Below are 17,206 nucleotides of genomic sequence, written 5' to 3'. Positions count from 1 at the left end.
ATAAAAACTCTGGACACCTAGGCTCAGGGAGCCTTGCCTGAGCTTCCCACACATTGTCACAATTTGTTGCTGGAATAATTGTTTCCTGTGTGACTCCATGAGGAGAGGACTCTTGGAAGTGGAAACCAGTTTTCCTCCAGATTTTCCTCCACACTCTTTCCCTTTGACAAATTTTCTTTGTTTCATTTTCTCTGCTCTGGCTAGTTCCCTGTTAAGCCCTTTAAATAAACATTTCACATCTGAAATTACATTTTTTATTTCAACATTCCCATTTTTAAACACAGTTTTCATTACTATACTAAAACTCCCATCACATATGCTGTCCACCTTTTCTGCTACATCCTTGAACATATTTTTCACAGTTATTTTAAAGTCCTTATCTTCTAATTTGAACATTTGCATAATCTTTAGGTCTCCTTTTATTGATGATTCTTCTCTCATCCTGGGGTCGCATTTCCTTTCCTCTTTGCATGTCTCATAATGTTTTTTTATTGTGTGCCAGCCACTTTGTGAAACGAATAGTCAAAACTGAAATGGAAATCATGTATCCCCAGGAAAGGACACACCCGTTCTCCCATCAGGTGTCTAGCACGGGGTCTGCCTTAATCTAACCTCTGGTTACCTGGGTCTAGTCTTTGTTGCAGCTTTAGTTAGATTCTGTCCAACACTAGCTTCAAACATTCTGAAGGTAGGAACCCGACTTCCTCTTGACTAAGACACCCACTCTGTGGTACTTTCCTATGGCAGCTGCAGCAAACTAATACAGAGGAGGAGGAAGGTGCAAGGTGGTACCTTTGACCAGATAGTCCAGAGACGTGGAGGTAAAGGATGGAGAGTTCCCACACATTAAAGTGAAATTGTCTTTCTTTCAACTCACGCCCAAAAAGTGAGGTGATTCCACGTGAGTATGTATCTGGCCCGGTGTCCTGGGTTTTCCTCAAGTCTCTCATTTTGTTGGCCCCTTGTTCATCCTCAAAAACCTATGGAAACAAGAAAAGATCCCAGTTAATGGACTGTCAGTGCTGAGCTCTGGCAAACCACGAAACTGAAGAGAGCTTTTGTTCCTTCAATCCACATTTATTGAGCCTGCGCTGTGCACGCAGCTCAGAGCTAAAAGCTAAGGATAAGGGGAGCAGGTGGAAGACACCCTCTGGCCTCCAAGTCAGGAGTGAAGGGCAAAACCCTGTAGTTGGCACCTGGGGGCAGAGAGGACAGAAAGCAAACGCATCCTGACCCAGTCAGCCCAGGCTCTGCCCAGAGCCAAGAAAAGTGGCTGCAGCTCAAGGAGCAAGCCTTAGATCTCTTGTGCTCTTCTCTCAGACTGAGGTCTGAACTGGAAGGCCTCCCTGGGTGGGACTCTCCACATGCGGCAACTGGACCCCAACATGCTGGTAACCAGGCTGGTGCACCTACATTCCTAACGGTTAAGTGGAGGTCCTCCAGGGTCAGAATTAGATTCTCAGATCTTCCCCAGATCGCCACAATCAAAACCTTCTTTGTGGAACCCAGAGCATTTGCATGTCCCAGGTGACTAGGTGACCAAGCACAGCCCCCAACCTAATTCTTCACATTACAAGGGAAGGGAGTTTGAGCCAGTTTTCGTTGCTATACTAAAACTCCCATCACATATGTTGTCCCCCTTTTCCACTACATCCTTGAACACGTTTTTCACAGTTATTTTAAATTCCTTATCTTCTAATTTGAACATTTGCACCTCTTTTGGTCTCCTTTTATTGATGATTCTTCTCTCATCCTGGGGTCGCATTTCCTTTCCTCTTTGCATGTCTCATAATTTTTTTTATTGTGTGCCAGCCACTTAGTGAAAAGAACAGTCAAAACTGAAATGGAAATCATGTATCCCCAGGAAAGGGCATACCTGTTCTCCTGTCAGGTGTCTAGCGTGGGGTCTGTCTTAATCTAACCCCTGGTTACCTGGGTCTAGTCTTTATTGCAGCTTTCATTAGATTCTGTCCAACACTAGCTTCAAACAGTCTGAAGGTAGGAAGAGGACTTTCTCTTGACTAATCTGGGCTCTGGTTGCTTTCTGGAACGAAGAGCCCAGAATGCTGACTGCCTAGCATGATGCTGGATGCTCTTGCTTCCCATAACTGTTAGCTGAGATGAAAGTGGTAGCAGACAGTGACCTCCCAGAGGGCATGCAACACGCCTTTTGTTTCTCTTGCTGGACCTGACCCACAAAGGCACTCAATTCATGTTTGGGGTACTGAAGATGGAAGCTAAATCTGCTGAAGCTAAAGGAAGACTTGAGATGTCTGCAAATATAAAACCCACAAGTACACAACCGTAAGAAAGGAACTGGGATGGCGCTGCCCTCCCCGACTTGCGCATGCACCTTTCCCGCTCTCTCCCTTCCTTTTCCTGTCTTTGTGTGTCATTTCTTCTCTCCTTCAAGGTTATCTTTCATTTATGTAGTTGGGATAATAACAAAAGCAAATGACTTCTGAGTGCTAGCCACAGGTCAGGCATCGTCCCCAGCTCTTCACCTGAATTATCCCAGTGAATCCTCCCAACAACCCTGGGAGGCGCCGGCATGATCTCCATTTTAAGGTGAGTAAACTGAGGACTATAGGGGTTAGGGATCTTGCCCCAAGTCGCACAACTGGAACGGTGGAAGCAGGAAAGGAAGTCAGGCAGACTTTGTGCTCCAGACACCTGAGGAATGTGTGTGTGTGTGTGCGTGCAGTGGTATGTGTATGTGTACAGTATGTTTGTTGTGGTGAGTGTGCAGTGTGTCTATGGTTGTGTGTGTGCATGCACACATGTGTATGTGTAGGGAAGGTCAATGGGAGAGAGTGTAGGATGCTTGCCCTCTGCACCCTTCCAGGCACCTGCAGAGCTACCCACCTTCCAGCACTGAAGAGCTTGCGCTTTCATCCTTGCTAACAGGAAGAAATCCATTCCTGCCGCCCCTCGGGGGAAAGAAAGAAAGCAGCAAGGAGGCCAAAGCACGAGGATGAGAGGGCAGCCCATGAAAAGAACTGCCCTTTTCTGCCCAGGCCTTTTCTTATCCTGTTCCTTCCTCAGTCCTTGCATATACCAAGCCCCCAGTGCACCACTGGGAGAGTGTCTGCCTGGTCCAGTGCCAGGCTCACTAGGATGTGGCAGCCAGTACCTGTAGGCATTCCCCTGACCAGCAGGAACCAAAGGTGCTAATGTGCTTCTGGTCCACAGGATGAAGTTCCACGTGCCGTGTACTGTCATGCAAACAGGACAGCATGGCCCAGCAGGCCGCTTGACCTCACCCTTGGAGCAGACTCACTCCCACCATTTCATGAGTTTGTTCAGGCTCCAGAGCGTCTGCCTGGATGGGGTGCAGGGCATTAACAACAGGTGGAGCTTGGTTCTGCTGCCCCTCAGCCTGGCTCCCCTTGGAGGTGTCCTGAAAGCAGTGCCGTGGTTTCCAGAAGGCTGAGACAATGTTCTTGTATTCCTTGCGGAAGTTCTGGTTCAGCAGCCCATAGACGATGGCATTAAGGCAGCTATTGAAATAAGCCAGGAAGTAGCTAGTGACAAAGAGCCCCTCTGGGACCTGGGGAGCCATTTCTTCCGGGTTGATGGCCACAGCGAGGCCAATACAGTTGAGTGGGGCCCAGCAGATGGCGAAGATCACAAACACCAGGAACATGGTTAGAAAGCTCCGGACGTCACTGGACCTCAGGCGCAGCTTGTTCTCTGACTTGACCTTCCTGCGAGCCTGGAGCACCAGCACCCAGATGCGCAGGTAACAGAAGGACACGACGGCGATGGGGAGGAAGAAGTGGATGACCACCACTGCAGCCGTGTACTCAGCGCTGGCTGTCTGGATGAAGGTGCAGGAGTAGATGCGCGGGTCGTACTCCAGGGACCCCACAGAGAAGTTGGGCACCAGAGCCACCACAGTGAGCAGCCAGACGAGGCAGATGTAGAGGCGGGCGTGCCAGTGCCGGCAGATCCGGTGGTAGGCCACACTGTGGCAGATGCAGCAGTAGCGGTTAATGGCAATGGCGGTGATGTTGAAGACGGAGCCGATGACACTCAGGCCCATCACGAAGGCACTGGCCTTGCAATGCACTTCCCCCAGGGCCCAGCCATCATGGAAGATGGCCACAAGAATTAGGGGGTAGGGGTACAAGGCCACCACCAGGTCAGCCAATGCCAGACTCACCAGGAACAAATTACCTGGAGCAGGAAACAGGAAGCAAGAGTCAGCATGAGACCCCACGATTTCTACTCTGTAGAACAGCCTATGCTTTATCCAGTTACTTAAAAGTGACTGAGTCACTGTTAGCATTGGGAAGGAAGCCAAGCGGCTTCTGGAGACACAGAGTTCAGAGCTCAAATTGTATCTCTGCTACTCACTGGCTGTGTGACTAAGGCAAGTTACTCAGGCTCTCTGAGTCTTACTTTTCTCTTTTGTAAAATGGGGATGATGATGCCTAATTTATACTCTAGCTGTGAGAATTAAACAACAATGCAAAGTGCTTGGGGACCCAGTGGGCACTCACAAGATCTATTTTCATGATAGGCACAGATGCTCAGAGGCTTTGCTCCATTTAAGCTCCAGCAAGGATTCTAGGGGAGGAGAATCTGAAAATCAGGAATGTGGATTCACCAACATCAACACTCCTCCCCTCCGTATTCTCACCCCGCCCGCGACCCCGCATCTCTCTCTGATAGTCTCCTTTGGCATCTTCTCCCCACTGGATAACAGGCTACTTTCTAAGTGTCTTTAGTTCATTTTTCTAAATGTGAGTTGCATTTTGCAGGTGGAAGAGAAGAAAGGTTTTGAGAGTGGGAACCGTGTGTTCTGGTTTTCCCCTGTCTGCTTGTCTGGGCCTTACATGTGCAGCCATGTTGGCAGACACCTGGCCTGGTGGCACAGAGTCCAGGCCTGTGGAGCGGGGAGGGGCTGTGGCTGCTCCCCATCTCACATCCGCCAGGGGGCTCCCTGCTTTGCCCTCCCCTTCCCCAACTTCCTGAACTGCCTCTCTCTTCTGAATGGAGAGTTCTCCAGCATCACCAAGCTCAGCCAGCAGGAGACAGGCTCAGGAAACCATGACAGCCATTGATGAATATGCTTCTTGCGTGTTCTGGACCAGAGTTCTAGGGAGGAGATGAAACTAAATCCAAGAAAAAAAACAGTCTCTGTTCCTAAAGCGTTTGCATCCTAAAACCAATACCGACTCATGAATAAAGTACCAAGAACCAGAACGTTTGGGCCAAATGAAGGTCAGGATATGAGCAGCTCCATTTCCAATGCTATTTATTTCATTCACCAAGTGTTGTACTTTTTAAGCACCTACTATGCTCAGAAGGTAATATATTCTCTATTCTCCCACCAGCAGAGGCCCTCAGGAGGCAGTGGGCACTGGACACAGTCTTTGAAGTCTTCAGGCCTCTTGCTACATGGGGAAGTGCCAGCTGCCAGTCTGACAGAGGCTGAACGCAGAGGGCAGACAGAATGGATTCACAGGAGGGACTCTCCAAGGAGACGCTGGGCTGTGGTCTGGCTTCAAGGGGGTTTGGAAAAAAGGAGGCTCAGAGCCATCCAGCTGGGAGTTCCTCTGAGTCTGATCTTCAGGTGAAGTAACTCTGCACTTGTGGTTGTAAGTGCACCCCATCTCGAGGAATATTCCACGGGACATGCTCCAAGTGCCATTGGGAACATGGAAGACCCACAGACAGGCTTCTTGCAGTGCCTTTTTTGGCCTCAGAGGCTTGGGGTCAACCCCACTCAGAAGTGACAGAAAAGAAGTCTGTTAGCAACCTGGGAGTTCTCAGGACTTAGGAACTCCTGAATCCAGAGCTAGGTTAGGGCCTGAGGGAGACAAGATGTAACTGAATAGAAAGGAGATCATTTGGACAATTAGAGCGCTTGCAAGGCAGTGAGCTTCCTGTCTCTCGAGGTATTCAAGTAGAGGTTGGATGGTAAAGGAAAACCCTGCCTCGGATTGAACTGCTAGATTCTTTCTTATTCTACTTATTTTAGGGATTTACTTAATGGGATAAAGCCCTCTCATATTCTTTCTGGTTGGTCCTGCAAGGCAAGAAATGCACATCTGAGGACCTGCTTGGGATGTGAGGGTTCTCCTGCTTTTCCTCTTAGTTCCCTGCCTTGTTTGCTGTCTCCCCTGGTGGATTTCAGAATCGGACTCTCCTACTCAGACCTCACTTGGTCCCAAGAGAGTGAAGGATTATCCCTCTCAAACTTCTTGTTTTCAGCTGAATCAGGAACCCTTGTCTCTTCCCAGAATTTTAAGTGTCCTTTGGATGTTTGGAGGTGGCACTGGGAGTTGGAACAACCTGGGTAATCTCAGTTCTGCCACTTTCTGGCCGGGTGAACTTGAAGCAGTTACTGAACTTCTCTCTCCGTGACGAGCCCTTCCTTAGCTCCCACTCTTCTTTTGGAGTCCTCCTTCCCCTCTTCACACACATTCCACATGGCTGTCTCTGTGAAGAAAATCACTTCTTTCCAACACAGGAATATCGGTCTCCCTCTGGCACGTGCAGAGAAAGTCAAGAGCTGCTGGGAGCCGGTGCCAGCTCGGCCAGCTGTTTCCCCGGGAAAGCAAGTCAAGCTCTGCCGCGTTAATGTAGCTCATCCCCTAATAACGCCCCAGAGGCCAGCAAACAGCTTGTAAATAGTAGGAAGAGCACATTCAACTCCACGTGGAAAGTGATTCAATTACTCTCCCCTATTACCCCGGCTGCTCCTACAAGGCTGAAATCAACCAGTTCCTGCTGTAGATTCATCTGCCCAGACATCATACTGTCTGCCAGCTTTCTTGACACCATTCCAAATTAGGTGAATAAAATTCTTGTTTTCTCTCCCATCTGTAAGAACGCAGGTCCTATTTGGATGATAATCAAGGGGAGATCCAGTTCTCTTTCCATTTCTTCCCCAGACAGGTGAGAAATCAATCAGGACGCACACAGCACTGCTCATCATCCCGTGCACGGGCTGCTAATGAATATTTAGATCACAAGTCCCGGCGTGACTTATTTCCATCTGCCTGCATCAGACAGACTTGTATTAGTGGAGACAGGCTTCAACAACACGGCTTTGTTCACTAATATGGAATTCCCTTCCAATATTCACATGCAGAGCACATCCCTTCCCACACACAGCCACCACAATCCTCTCCATCCTCACTTCCTCCTTCCTTCTTTCTGGGACATCTATTCCTTAATGAGAATCGGGTAATCCAGGAGGGAGCCAGCCAGTGCTGAGCTATCTAGGCTTCAGATAGGAGAATTTTGGAAGGTAAAGCTACCTCCATCCCTTGCCCCTCTTCCCTGCGCTCTTCCTGCATGCCTGAAAGACTTTTTTGGATTTAAAACTACATAGCCCTGGTCATTGAGCTAAAAGGCCGTATAAAATAGACCGACACTGGGTCATTTACTCAACAAATATTGCTGAATATCTACTAGCCAGCTCTGGCGGTCTAGTGGTTAAGGTTCGGCATTCTCGACACTGCAGTCCAGGTTCATTTCCTGGTCAGGGAACCACACCACCCATCCGTCGGTCATCATCCTGTGGTGGCTACATGTTGCTGTGATGCTGAAAGCTATGTCACCGGTATTTCAAATACCAGCATGGTCAACCATGGTGGACAGGCTTCAGCAGAGCTTCCAGACTAGACAGACTAGGAAGAAGGACCTCACCACCCACTTTCAAAAAAATTGGCCATGAAAACCGTATAAGTAGCAGCAGAGCATTATCTGACACAGTGCCGAAAGGTGAGAGGATGGCGCACACATGCAAAGAAACTGAGCAGGGGCTCCTTCCGATCTGCTGTACACAGCGTCACTAAGAGTCAGAATCGACTTGACAGCACTAGCAACAACAAAGCATCCGTTAAAAAAAATAACTGAGATGCCTGTTACAAAACATTCCTCCCTAACCATCAAAAGAGGTCACTCAGAGAGTCTTAAGGTAGCATCTTATTACTTTAATTACACTTAATAATAACAGCAAAACAACAATTGGTATAGCACCTTCAAGTTTATAATTTGCATTTACATAAATTGACCCAACTGTTTCTCACAAGAATCCTTTAAGGCTGATAGCATGATTTCCATTCTACAGATCAAGAAACCAACTCTCAGATTATGGGAATTGCCTATAACTGCAACAGAGAAAGAGCGAGAAAGAAGAGAAACAGGAGGAAACCAGGAAAAGAGAAATGTCAAGGGGGTTGAGGGCAATGGGGCAGTTTCTTGGTCATCTACACAAATGAGAGTGAACAGAAAAGTGCCCGCTTAACTTGGCAGTTGAGAGGTCAGCGGTGATATTAGCAAAGGCAAATTCCGTAGAGCGTTGGAGGATAAACTTTGTACTGTAGGTTGCTCTCTCCGTCAGCTCTGCCTTCCAGGGAAGGAGGGAAATGGAGTGGTCCTTAGAAAGGAACATCCTTTGATGGGAGATGGTGCAGAGTGTTTTTCTTGTTCTTTTCTCTCTTTCTTCTAAATGAAAGAGACTTGTATCTGGCATATAATAAGAACATAGTAATATTAGCTATTATTTATTTATGTTGTTTTTATATTATTAGTTGCACAGAAAGGGGCTCATACTGTTGGACTAGGATCCCTGTAAGATAAGATGTGAGGAGCAGTGGTGGGGTGAGGACAGTGAACAAGGCAGGATGTTGCCCCTAGAATGTAAACTCCCTAACAACTGGGACTTTATTTCCCAATTTCCTAACTTTGACTCTTGCAGCAACAAGTATTTGAAATTGTAGGACCTAATAGCAACATCAGTATCTTCTGAGTTTTGTGGTATTTCATGCTAAATACAGAATCCAACTTTCTGAAAAAAAGGCAGTCAAACATGAAAGTCTTCACTCCTCTGGGCCACTGAGAGCTACATGGGAGGAATTAAAGAGGATTACGAGCTTTCCTGATTGTTTGGCTAAAGACATAATTACTGGATTTAAAATGTGTTCGTCTTTGCTCCGTGAGGAGATAATAAGGTATTCAGAGCCAACATGCGAAGCTGGAAAGCTCAGACGACATCAGGGAGGGAGTCCAAGGGAGCCCACTTTGGTCTCTGGCTGATAACAAGCACTCCTAATCCTGAAAGCTCAGGGGGTCAAAAGACACCTGTCACCAAGTGGCATCTCCATGCATCGTCTGTGGTAGGCTAGAGCCTGGATGAAGTGGGCTCCACCTTGGCACACCCAGAGGGCAGGCACGGTGGGTCTATTAAATATCTCCCCCAAGTCTTTCAAGAGCCTTTGTCCAGGGCCAGCCTATTTATTCATTCATTACTTACCTTCTCAATCAACAAGCGGGAGGAGAAGTGGCAAGGATAAGGGTCTGCATCGTAGGCTCTGCTCTAATCTAACTGGGGATGCAAAACACCTGCCAGGCTGCAAACTGTCATTAGGAAGCCTATGATCAGTCACTAGGTCCAGATAAGAGAGGATGCAGACTCTGAGCATCGCTGGGCACCTCAAGGACAGAGCGGACCTTAGACAAGGACCTGGGTGTTCAGCAACCAAATCCTCCATGTTTTCCTGGGCAAACCCAATGTCAAATATTTCATATCCTTCCTCCTTACAAATCACCGAACCATCCTAGAAATGGCCACTTGCACTTACAACACCTCCTGACAGCCTTTTTAAGCCAGCTGCAGCACAAGGACCCACTGTCAGACCACGGCTCCTGACTGTTGCCTGGGCAATTAGGGTCTCTGTGCCTACGGGCCAGGAAGAACGGATGCTATTGTGCTTTCCTCTCAGCTAACGGAGATGATCTCAACGTCACAGTAAGGACATGTTTCTCAGCTCTCTTCTGTGTGGCTGACTATCTGGATGGTGCAGGTGATGGCAGGATGCTCACATTTTACTGGCAGCTTAAAAGGGGGCAACCTCAAGCCAGAGGGCAACGGGCAAACTCCCTAAGGAGTCACTCCCTGACACGCACAATTTTTTTTTTTTTTTGAGGAAGATTAGCCCTGAGCTAACATCTGCTGCCAATCCTCCTCTCTTTTTCTGCTGAGGAAGACTGGCCCTGAGCTAACATCCATGCCCATTTTCCTCTACTTTATATGTGGGACGCCTACCACACCATGGCTTGCCAAGTGGTGCCATGTTCGCACCCGGGATCCGAACCAGAGAACCCCGGGCCGCCGAAGCAGAAAGTGCGAACTTAACCACTGCGCCACCGGGCCGGCCCAAGACGGGCACAATTTTAGGGAGTCGTGGTGTAGGTGAATCCTGTTAGCCACACGGGAGCAGGCACATCTTTGTGCAGGAGGTACCAGTAAGCTTTTGAGAACAAGAGGGTGGTGTACTTTGGGCTTTTAGTGCTCAAAGCAATTTAGTTCCCCGAGAACTGTACTGACTACCTGAACAGTGCTGAGCACTGTGACTGAGGTCGATGCCACCTCATGAAGCAAAATTAATACCTCCGTCCCACTGCTTTCCTGGGATCTTGTCCACTGTCTTTTGTGTCAACACACTTGTAGGCAGTTCTTATGATGTACCTGGCTCTGTGGAAAGAAATGGAATAAAAGTCTCTGTTCTCAACAAGTTCATGGTCCAGTGGGGAGAGAGAAAAACTCACAATACAGTGAGCTGGGTGCTGTATCGGGAGGTACGTGGAAGTCTGATGGGGAAGACAGTAACTATGCCTTTCATGGTATTAATATAAATATCGACAATGCTGTAGGGGAGATGTGGAAGGGGTTTGAAAGAGATATTCACTAGCAGAAACAAGGTTGGGGAGCTTCCCCAGATGAGGGCAGTGCATCAGAGAGCACGGAGTGTTTGGGAAGGGGCAATAGCTTGTCGGCACCCAGGGGAGAGGAGAGAGACAAGCCTATAATGTTGCGTTGTGGGGTGGGTGGGGGCGGGTAGGCTGGCCCTCTTTGGCTGTGTGACCTGTGTTCTGGAGCTGGACCATGTTCTGTAGCTGGAGGGCAGTCACTGAAGGCACGGGTGACTCTGGCAGTGCTAACAGCCACTGGAAGAGGGAGCAGGGCAAGCTCTCCGGAGTCTCTGGATATAGTTTGCTCAAGAGATGATGAGGAGGAAATTAGGGCAGTCAGAGTGGGGAGGGCAGGAAGCGGGAGAATTGAGAAATACTGTAAGCCAAAATCCTGAGGACTCAGGGAGTGAGGGGACCAAGAATGACTCCCAGGGATCAGGTGTCTGGGAGAATAAGAGAGGAAGAAGATCCAAAAACTAGCATCAGGTAAGCCAAGGGAATGAAAGGTCCCAAGGAGGGAGCAGCCCTCAGGGTCACACAGCCCATAGGGACATTTCTGAGGAGGCCAGACCCCAGAGGACTGAGGAGGAAATGGGAGGCAGTGGCTATAAACTGTTATATTAACACGTCTGGCTGAGAAGGGAAGGAAAGATGTGGCCATGAAGTTCAAAGGAGACAAAAAATCAAGGAAGAATCTTTTTTCTTTTAAACTCCAGAGACCCCGGGTGTGTGTGTGTGAGTGTGTGTGTATGTATGTGTGTGTGTAGGCTAAAGGGAAAGAGACGAATGTTGAAAATACAGAAGAGAGAGAAGGCACTTGATGAAGGAAGGTTCCAGAAGAGCAGGGAGAGGAAGAGATAAAAAGTACAGGCACTACTGTTAGCCAGGTGTAGATAGAGGGTAAGGGTGGCAAGGGTGGGCACAAGGCAAAGTCCTCACACACTGTCAGGAGAGGTCAAATGTGGTGGGGCCCCAGGAAGCACCACACCGAGAAGTGTGAAATGCCAACTGGGTGCCACGCACTGTGCAAGGCTCTGGGAATATAGTAAAAAGTGAACCACACACCTGGCCTTACCTTCTAAGTTGGGTCAGTGCCTTGAATTTGTCTCCCACCTTCCCTCCATCCCTCCCTGTCTGCCTTTCTCTAGGGCTGTCTCTGAGAAAGTCAACCCAACACACACAGCTGCAGACAGGGTAGTCTAGAAAAAAAAAAAAACACTAGACTTCCGCAGGTGATCACTTTGCAGCATAAACTGATGTGGAAGTACACCTGAAACTTACATAATAAAAAAAAAGATGGAAAAAAAAGACAATCTAACCACTTACCCTGCCATCAGGAGCATCCCTGTTATGAACGACAAGGGTCTGCCCCACAGAGAAACTAGGCTTGTAAGTCAAGTGAAGGATAGTGACGTCTGCTAAGAAAGGTGGTATGACCTTAATAAGGCTGTGTGCTTGGTTAGTGGAAATATACGTATTCTCGTTGTCATAGTCCTATCTTCTTAATACTGATGAATTGAGGAACCAGACTTAATTACGTAAAGGTCTAAGATAAGTGTTTCTTAAAGTAAATCCAAACTCTCTAGTAAGAGAAGACCTGACTAATGGTGGAATGGATGCTAACTATTCAAAGCTCTGTAGGGTTTTTTTGTGTGTGTGAGAGGAAGATTATTGATGAGCTAATATCTGTTGCCATCTTCCTCTATTTTGTGTGGAAACACCGCCACAGTGTGGCTTGACGAGGGCTGCTAGGTCTGTGCCTGGGATCCGAACCTGTGAACCCCGGGCCAACAAAGCAGAGCATGCCAAGTTAAACACTATGCCACAGGGCTGGCCCCAGCTGTAGGTTTTTAAGCTCACGCTGCCAAAGTTACTTAGTTTAAGTCAATACTATGATTTTTTTATAGCTATCATCAATAAAGCCAATAATCTAATAAAAACTGGTTAAATTGCATGACTAGAGCACCCACCATTGTGCCAGGAATTAATGTCATTTAGATGTAGTGTTAAAAAATTTTTCTGTTCTGGGCTTTAGCAGAATCACCAGGAGGTGGGAAGGAAAGTACAGAGGATGTGCCAGCAACTTAACGTGCTCATCACCCACCCTGGCCATGCTCTTGAATCAGTAAGGTTTCTGTGAGCCCTGCTAGGAGCACAGAAGACATCAGCCCTCAGCAGGACAGAAGAGGGGGCAGATGCTTGCTGCCTCAGGCCAAAGGAAGCAGCACCCACTCCCCTGCCACCTCTCCAGTGGGAGGCAGCCCAAATCACTGAGCAGCTAACCACAGCCCACCTAGCCTTCTCCAAACACCTGAAGAGTCAGGGAGAAAAGTGGACAGTGTCCGTACCTGGAGGGCACGCCCCTGCCTCCCTCCTGCCTCCCTGCGCAGGAAATAAATGTTTATGGCTGCTGCAAAGGGGCAATATGATCAAAAACATTAAACACAGCTTTCTAATCATAACCTGTGCTCTCCTAATGATAAGCTCTTACTCAAAGGACACAATAATAGATTGAAAAAAGTATCCGAGATAATACTAGCCACCACTACCGAAATGACCAAATTAAAAAGCTTACTTCCTCTTAATAACGTCAAGATTCCCATATTATGGAGAGAAGCTCACATTTTTATTGTTTGTTCTTTAACTAAAAATCCTGGAGTCACACGGCCATATAAAATATATATGTACAACCATTTACTAAAAATGGCCTTTCTGAATGGTCTAGCTCCTTAGAAGAGCATTTTAAAGCTATATAATAATTCATTTTCTCCTGCTATATTTTCATTTTAACTTACTCTAATATCTGAGTTGCCCCTCTAAGGCCCAAACTGGGACATTACAAATTGACAAATAGATCACTGAGCTTCTTCCCAAACTGAAATGGTCAGCAGACTCCAATGACCCCTCAGGGCCAGAGTTCAGATCCTCCCTCCCTCTCGTTTGGTTCCCTTGTAGACCTGAGTATGGGGAAAATTGGAATGAGAGGTGATCGGAAGGGAAAAAAATACTTTCAACATGCAGCGCTATTTAGCCAACCATTGTTCTAATCTTTGGCTAATCCCACGAATTTCCTGTCTTCAGAAAGGAGCACATTACCTCAAAACCGTTTAGTTCACTCCAAGCAGAGCCTGCGATTTCTGCATTCGCACTCTCTCAGTTGGAACTGGATCTTTAGATGACCCGGAGATAAGTTGCCAACACAAAACCCACGGGAGCGCTTCCATTCATTCTCTCATTGTCTCAGCAAATGTTTTCTAAGCACCCACTACGTGAAGCCACAGTGCTTGCACTGGAAGGAGAGGTGGTCGAAGATTGTGAGATTTCTGATGCCAGATAGGGGCCCCATCTAGACCGGCACAAATTGGAGCGCCACGGATAGCGACGGCGTCCGGCCGCGTGGGTCCCCACAGCGCCAGCGCCCTGCCAAAAAGTGCCTGAGAAAAAACTTTGCCCAGTTCATGCTGATGCGCCAAGCGCGCCCTGGGCTACTGCAACAGTTGGGCGCCAGAGCCGCATGTCGGGGGAAGGCAGCAACTCACCCTAACTTTTGAGCTCAGGACCAAACTTGGGGACTAGGTTAGAGAGAAGGGAACGGGACGCCTGGGACTGAGGAAGGACACGGAGGCGGATTTGGGAGTGAGAAGCAAAACGAGACGTCAGGGAACCGCCTGACCCCAACAGGGGGCTTGGCGCTCACCTGCGTTCCGGAGCTTGCGGTTCCTGAGCACCGAGAGGATGACCAGGAGGTTGCCCACGATGTCCACCGCGGTGGTGACGATAAGCACGGCGGCCAGCGCGGGCGCCACCCAGGGAGGCCGGGGGGTGCCGGAGGGCCGCGCGCCGCCAGCCCCGGGCCAGCCCGGGCGCACGGCCCGCCCGTCGGGCTCGCAGCAGTTGGAGAAGGAGCTGTTCTCGGGCATCGCGGACCCTCCCGCGCAGCGCGCCGGCCGCCGCGCCCCACCCCGCTCGCCAACAAGTGCACAGTGCCCAGCCGAGCCGGGCGCTCCTGCTGCCCGCTACTCTACCCGGCGGCCTTAGGAGGAGGCCAGTGAGGAGGGACGTAAAGGAGATAATTAATTAAGCGTGGGCAGGGGGCGGAGAAAAACGTAGGAATGGGAGGAGGAGTTGAGGTGCAGGCGTTGCCTAAAGGAGTGTGTCCCTCGGTGGCTCCTCGCTCCGGAGCAGCTGTGACTCAAGAGTCTAGCACGTGCCTGGCCCAGGTCAGACTTCAGTTCCTGAGGGCACCACCACACCTGAGACCCCAGATTTCACCCCAGAGAAGCTGTGCCCAGGAAGGGACACCCAGGTTTGTGGCCTGGGTAAGGTGGTGGTGGTCGTGACCTGCTGATTCATTGTCAGAAGGACGAGGCTTGAGGGCCCCCGTGGGAGTGTGCAGCTCCAAAGAGACTATAACTTCCGGGGGGTGGGGACAGATCCAGAGCAAAGCAGAGTAGAGGATCACACGCTCGGCAGCTGCAGGAGAAAGGCAAATCTGTGCTACTTATTGAGCACTTGCTGTTTACCGTGGGAGGCCTTGGTGATGCCTCTGCCCTGTGCCCTTTATAAAGCCAAGACAATAATAGATTTATGAGCATCTATTTAAACTTGATAATACTTAAAAAGAGGTATGGTCAGTACTGGGGGTTATTATAATATGTTTTTTGGAGGGATTAGAACAAAAAGAAGAGTGAGATATGATTATAAGAAAGAAGGAACTCAGATGCCCTTTATTAAAATGTTCGAGCACCTCCTCTGATAATAACAGTAGCTAACCGCTTTAGAGGGCTAATTTTATGCCAAGCCCTGTCCTATGCACTTTTCACATCGCTAGAATCACTAAAATCAAAATGACTGAAATCTTAAATTCGTTGAGGAGGTGAAGCACCTGGCTCCCTCACACATTGCTTTTATGAGAATGCAGACTGGTACAGCCACTTTAAAGGGCTGTTTGGCAGTTTCTGATGCAGTTAAACATATACCATCCCATGACCAGAGATGAAATGAAAATGAAACATATGCCCTCCCAGACTTGTGCAAGAATGTCTAAAGCAGCCTTATTTACTGTAACCCACACCTGGAAACAGCCCAAATGTCCATCAACGGATGAATGGGTAAACAAAGTGTGGTATTTATACAGTGGAATACTCTTCAGTAAAATAAAAACTACTGATATACACAACAACATGAATTAATCTCAAAAATATTGTATTGAACAAAAGAAGCCAGATACAAAAGACTGCATACGGTACAATTCCATTTGTATGATGTTCAAAAGCAGGAAAAATTAATCTATGCTGATAGAAATCAGAACAATTGTTTCCTATGAGGGTGAGGATTGACTGGAAACAGAGCACAAAATGAATTTCCGGGAAGTTATTTGTGTTGTGTTATTTTATGTAAATTATACTCTCCTACTTCCATCCTACCCAGCCCCCAAAAAGGAAGAATGCAGTGGAGGGGGAGACTGTAATGATGTGATGGTGCAGAAGGAGATGACAATTAAAGGTACGAACTCCTGGAGAGCGGAGCCCACCCAGAGCCCGAGGAAGGAATATTATTGTTAGGAGAGAAGCTTTCTCCCCTACAGTAGAAAGGAAGCGGAAGCGGAGTACAAATTCAGAAATGTTTCTAGGTTGGTGGGAGGAGATGAGAGTGTTCCTCTCCAGCTGCTATATTCTCAGACAGTTTGAGCCTATCTCATTAGCCAGGTTTCCAGGGGAGAGAGTGTGTGAGTTTTGAAGACAGGAGAGAGTATGAAATGTCATTGCAGAAAATGGAAACGTTAACTAGGAAAGCACAGCAGGTGTGTCAGGAGAGTGAGTGTCCCTGTGTGGCTTAAGACCGTGGCTAAAACTGAAGTGAGTCACTCTCTTTGGGTGAGTTGTTAATTGAGTCACTCTCTTTGGGTGAGTTGTTATTAGCAACTTGGAGCTGCTCAGGACAGGCACAGAGAAGGCAGGGGAGCTTCTCCCAGGATTGGGATCTGCCCGTTAGGAGTAAATAACAGAAGGAAGCTCAAGGGCATGATGGGAAGATGGACCCCAGGATCTACATTAAATGGGAGATGATGAGAAAACAGAAGGGAGCTGATGGGCCATGAGGAAGGGGTGGGATCCAGGGATTGGAGGGATTGGATTCAAAGAATTGTGGTGGGTGAATCTGACAAACTAGGTTGTGGTATTGAGAGAGTGACTTGTTTGAAACTGAGATTTCTGAGGAGTGCAGATCCTGTTGATGTGTGGGCTCCGAGGGTGATTATGGGAGTGGGTTGCTGGAGGAAGATGAGGGGAAAGCTTATTGGAAATGAGAAGGTCAAGGAACTGAAGAGTCAGGGGGTGGATATTATGGTGGTGAGAGAAAAGGGGAACTATGAGTTGGGAGGCCAATGCCTGATGAATAAGGAGGAATGACCAGCTGGTTGGTAGAAGAGCTACAGGAGGAGGAGGAGAAGGAGACACAGGCGGATGGTGTGAGTGTCAAGGGGCATTTGCAG

General features: G+C 48.3%; 1 protein-coding gene across 1 annotated transcript; it reads right to left on the bottom strand.

The window, feature by feature from the left end:
* Nucleotides 1-276: 276 nt before the first annotated feature.
* Nucleotides 277-14,633, bottom strand: MTNR1B (melatonin receptor 1B). Its single transcript, XM_046637660.1, has 3 exons — nt 14,411-14,633; nt 2,866-4,179; nt 277-980 (listed from the first exon to the last, which is right to left on the bottom strand). The coding sequence occupies exons 1-2, from the start codon at nt 14,631-14,633 to the stop codon at nt 3,260-3,262; spliced, it is 1,143 nt and encodes a 380-aa protein (XP_046493616.1). The 3' UTR covers nt 277-980; nt 2,866-3,259.
* Nucleotides 14,634-17,206: the final 2,573 nt, after the last annotated feature.

The sequence above is a fragment of the Equus quagga genome, chromosome 14 (assembly GCF_021613505.1).
Source record: "Equus quagga isolate Etosha38 chromosome 14, UCLA_HA_Equagga_1.0, whole genome shotgun sequence".
NCBI classification, from domain to species: Eukaryota; Metazoa; Chordata; class Mammalia; order Perissodactyla; family Equidae; genus Equus; species Equus quagga.
Note: the sequence above shows the minus strand (reverse complement) of the source record. Positions and strands in the feature narration are given on the sequence as shown.

What these genes read in the sequence shown, in the direction of transcription:
- MTNR1B (XM_046637660.1), bottom strand. Translation starts at nt 14,633, where the DNA reads ATGCCCGAGAACAGCTCCTTCTCCAACTGCTGCGAGCCCGACGGGCGG. An exon ending in CCGCAAGCTCCGGAACGCAG is followed by an intron (nt 4,180 to 14,410) that starts GTGAGCGCCAAG and finishes TTCCTGCTCCAG; the next exon opens with GTAATTTGTTCCTGGTGAGT.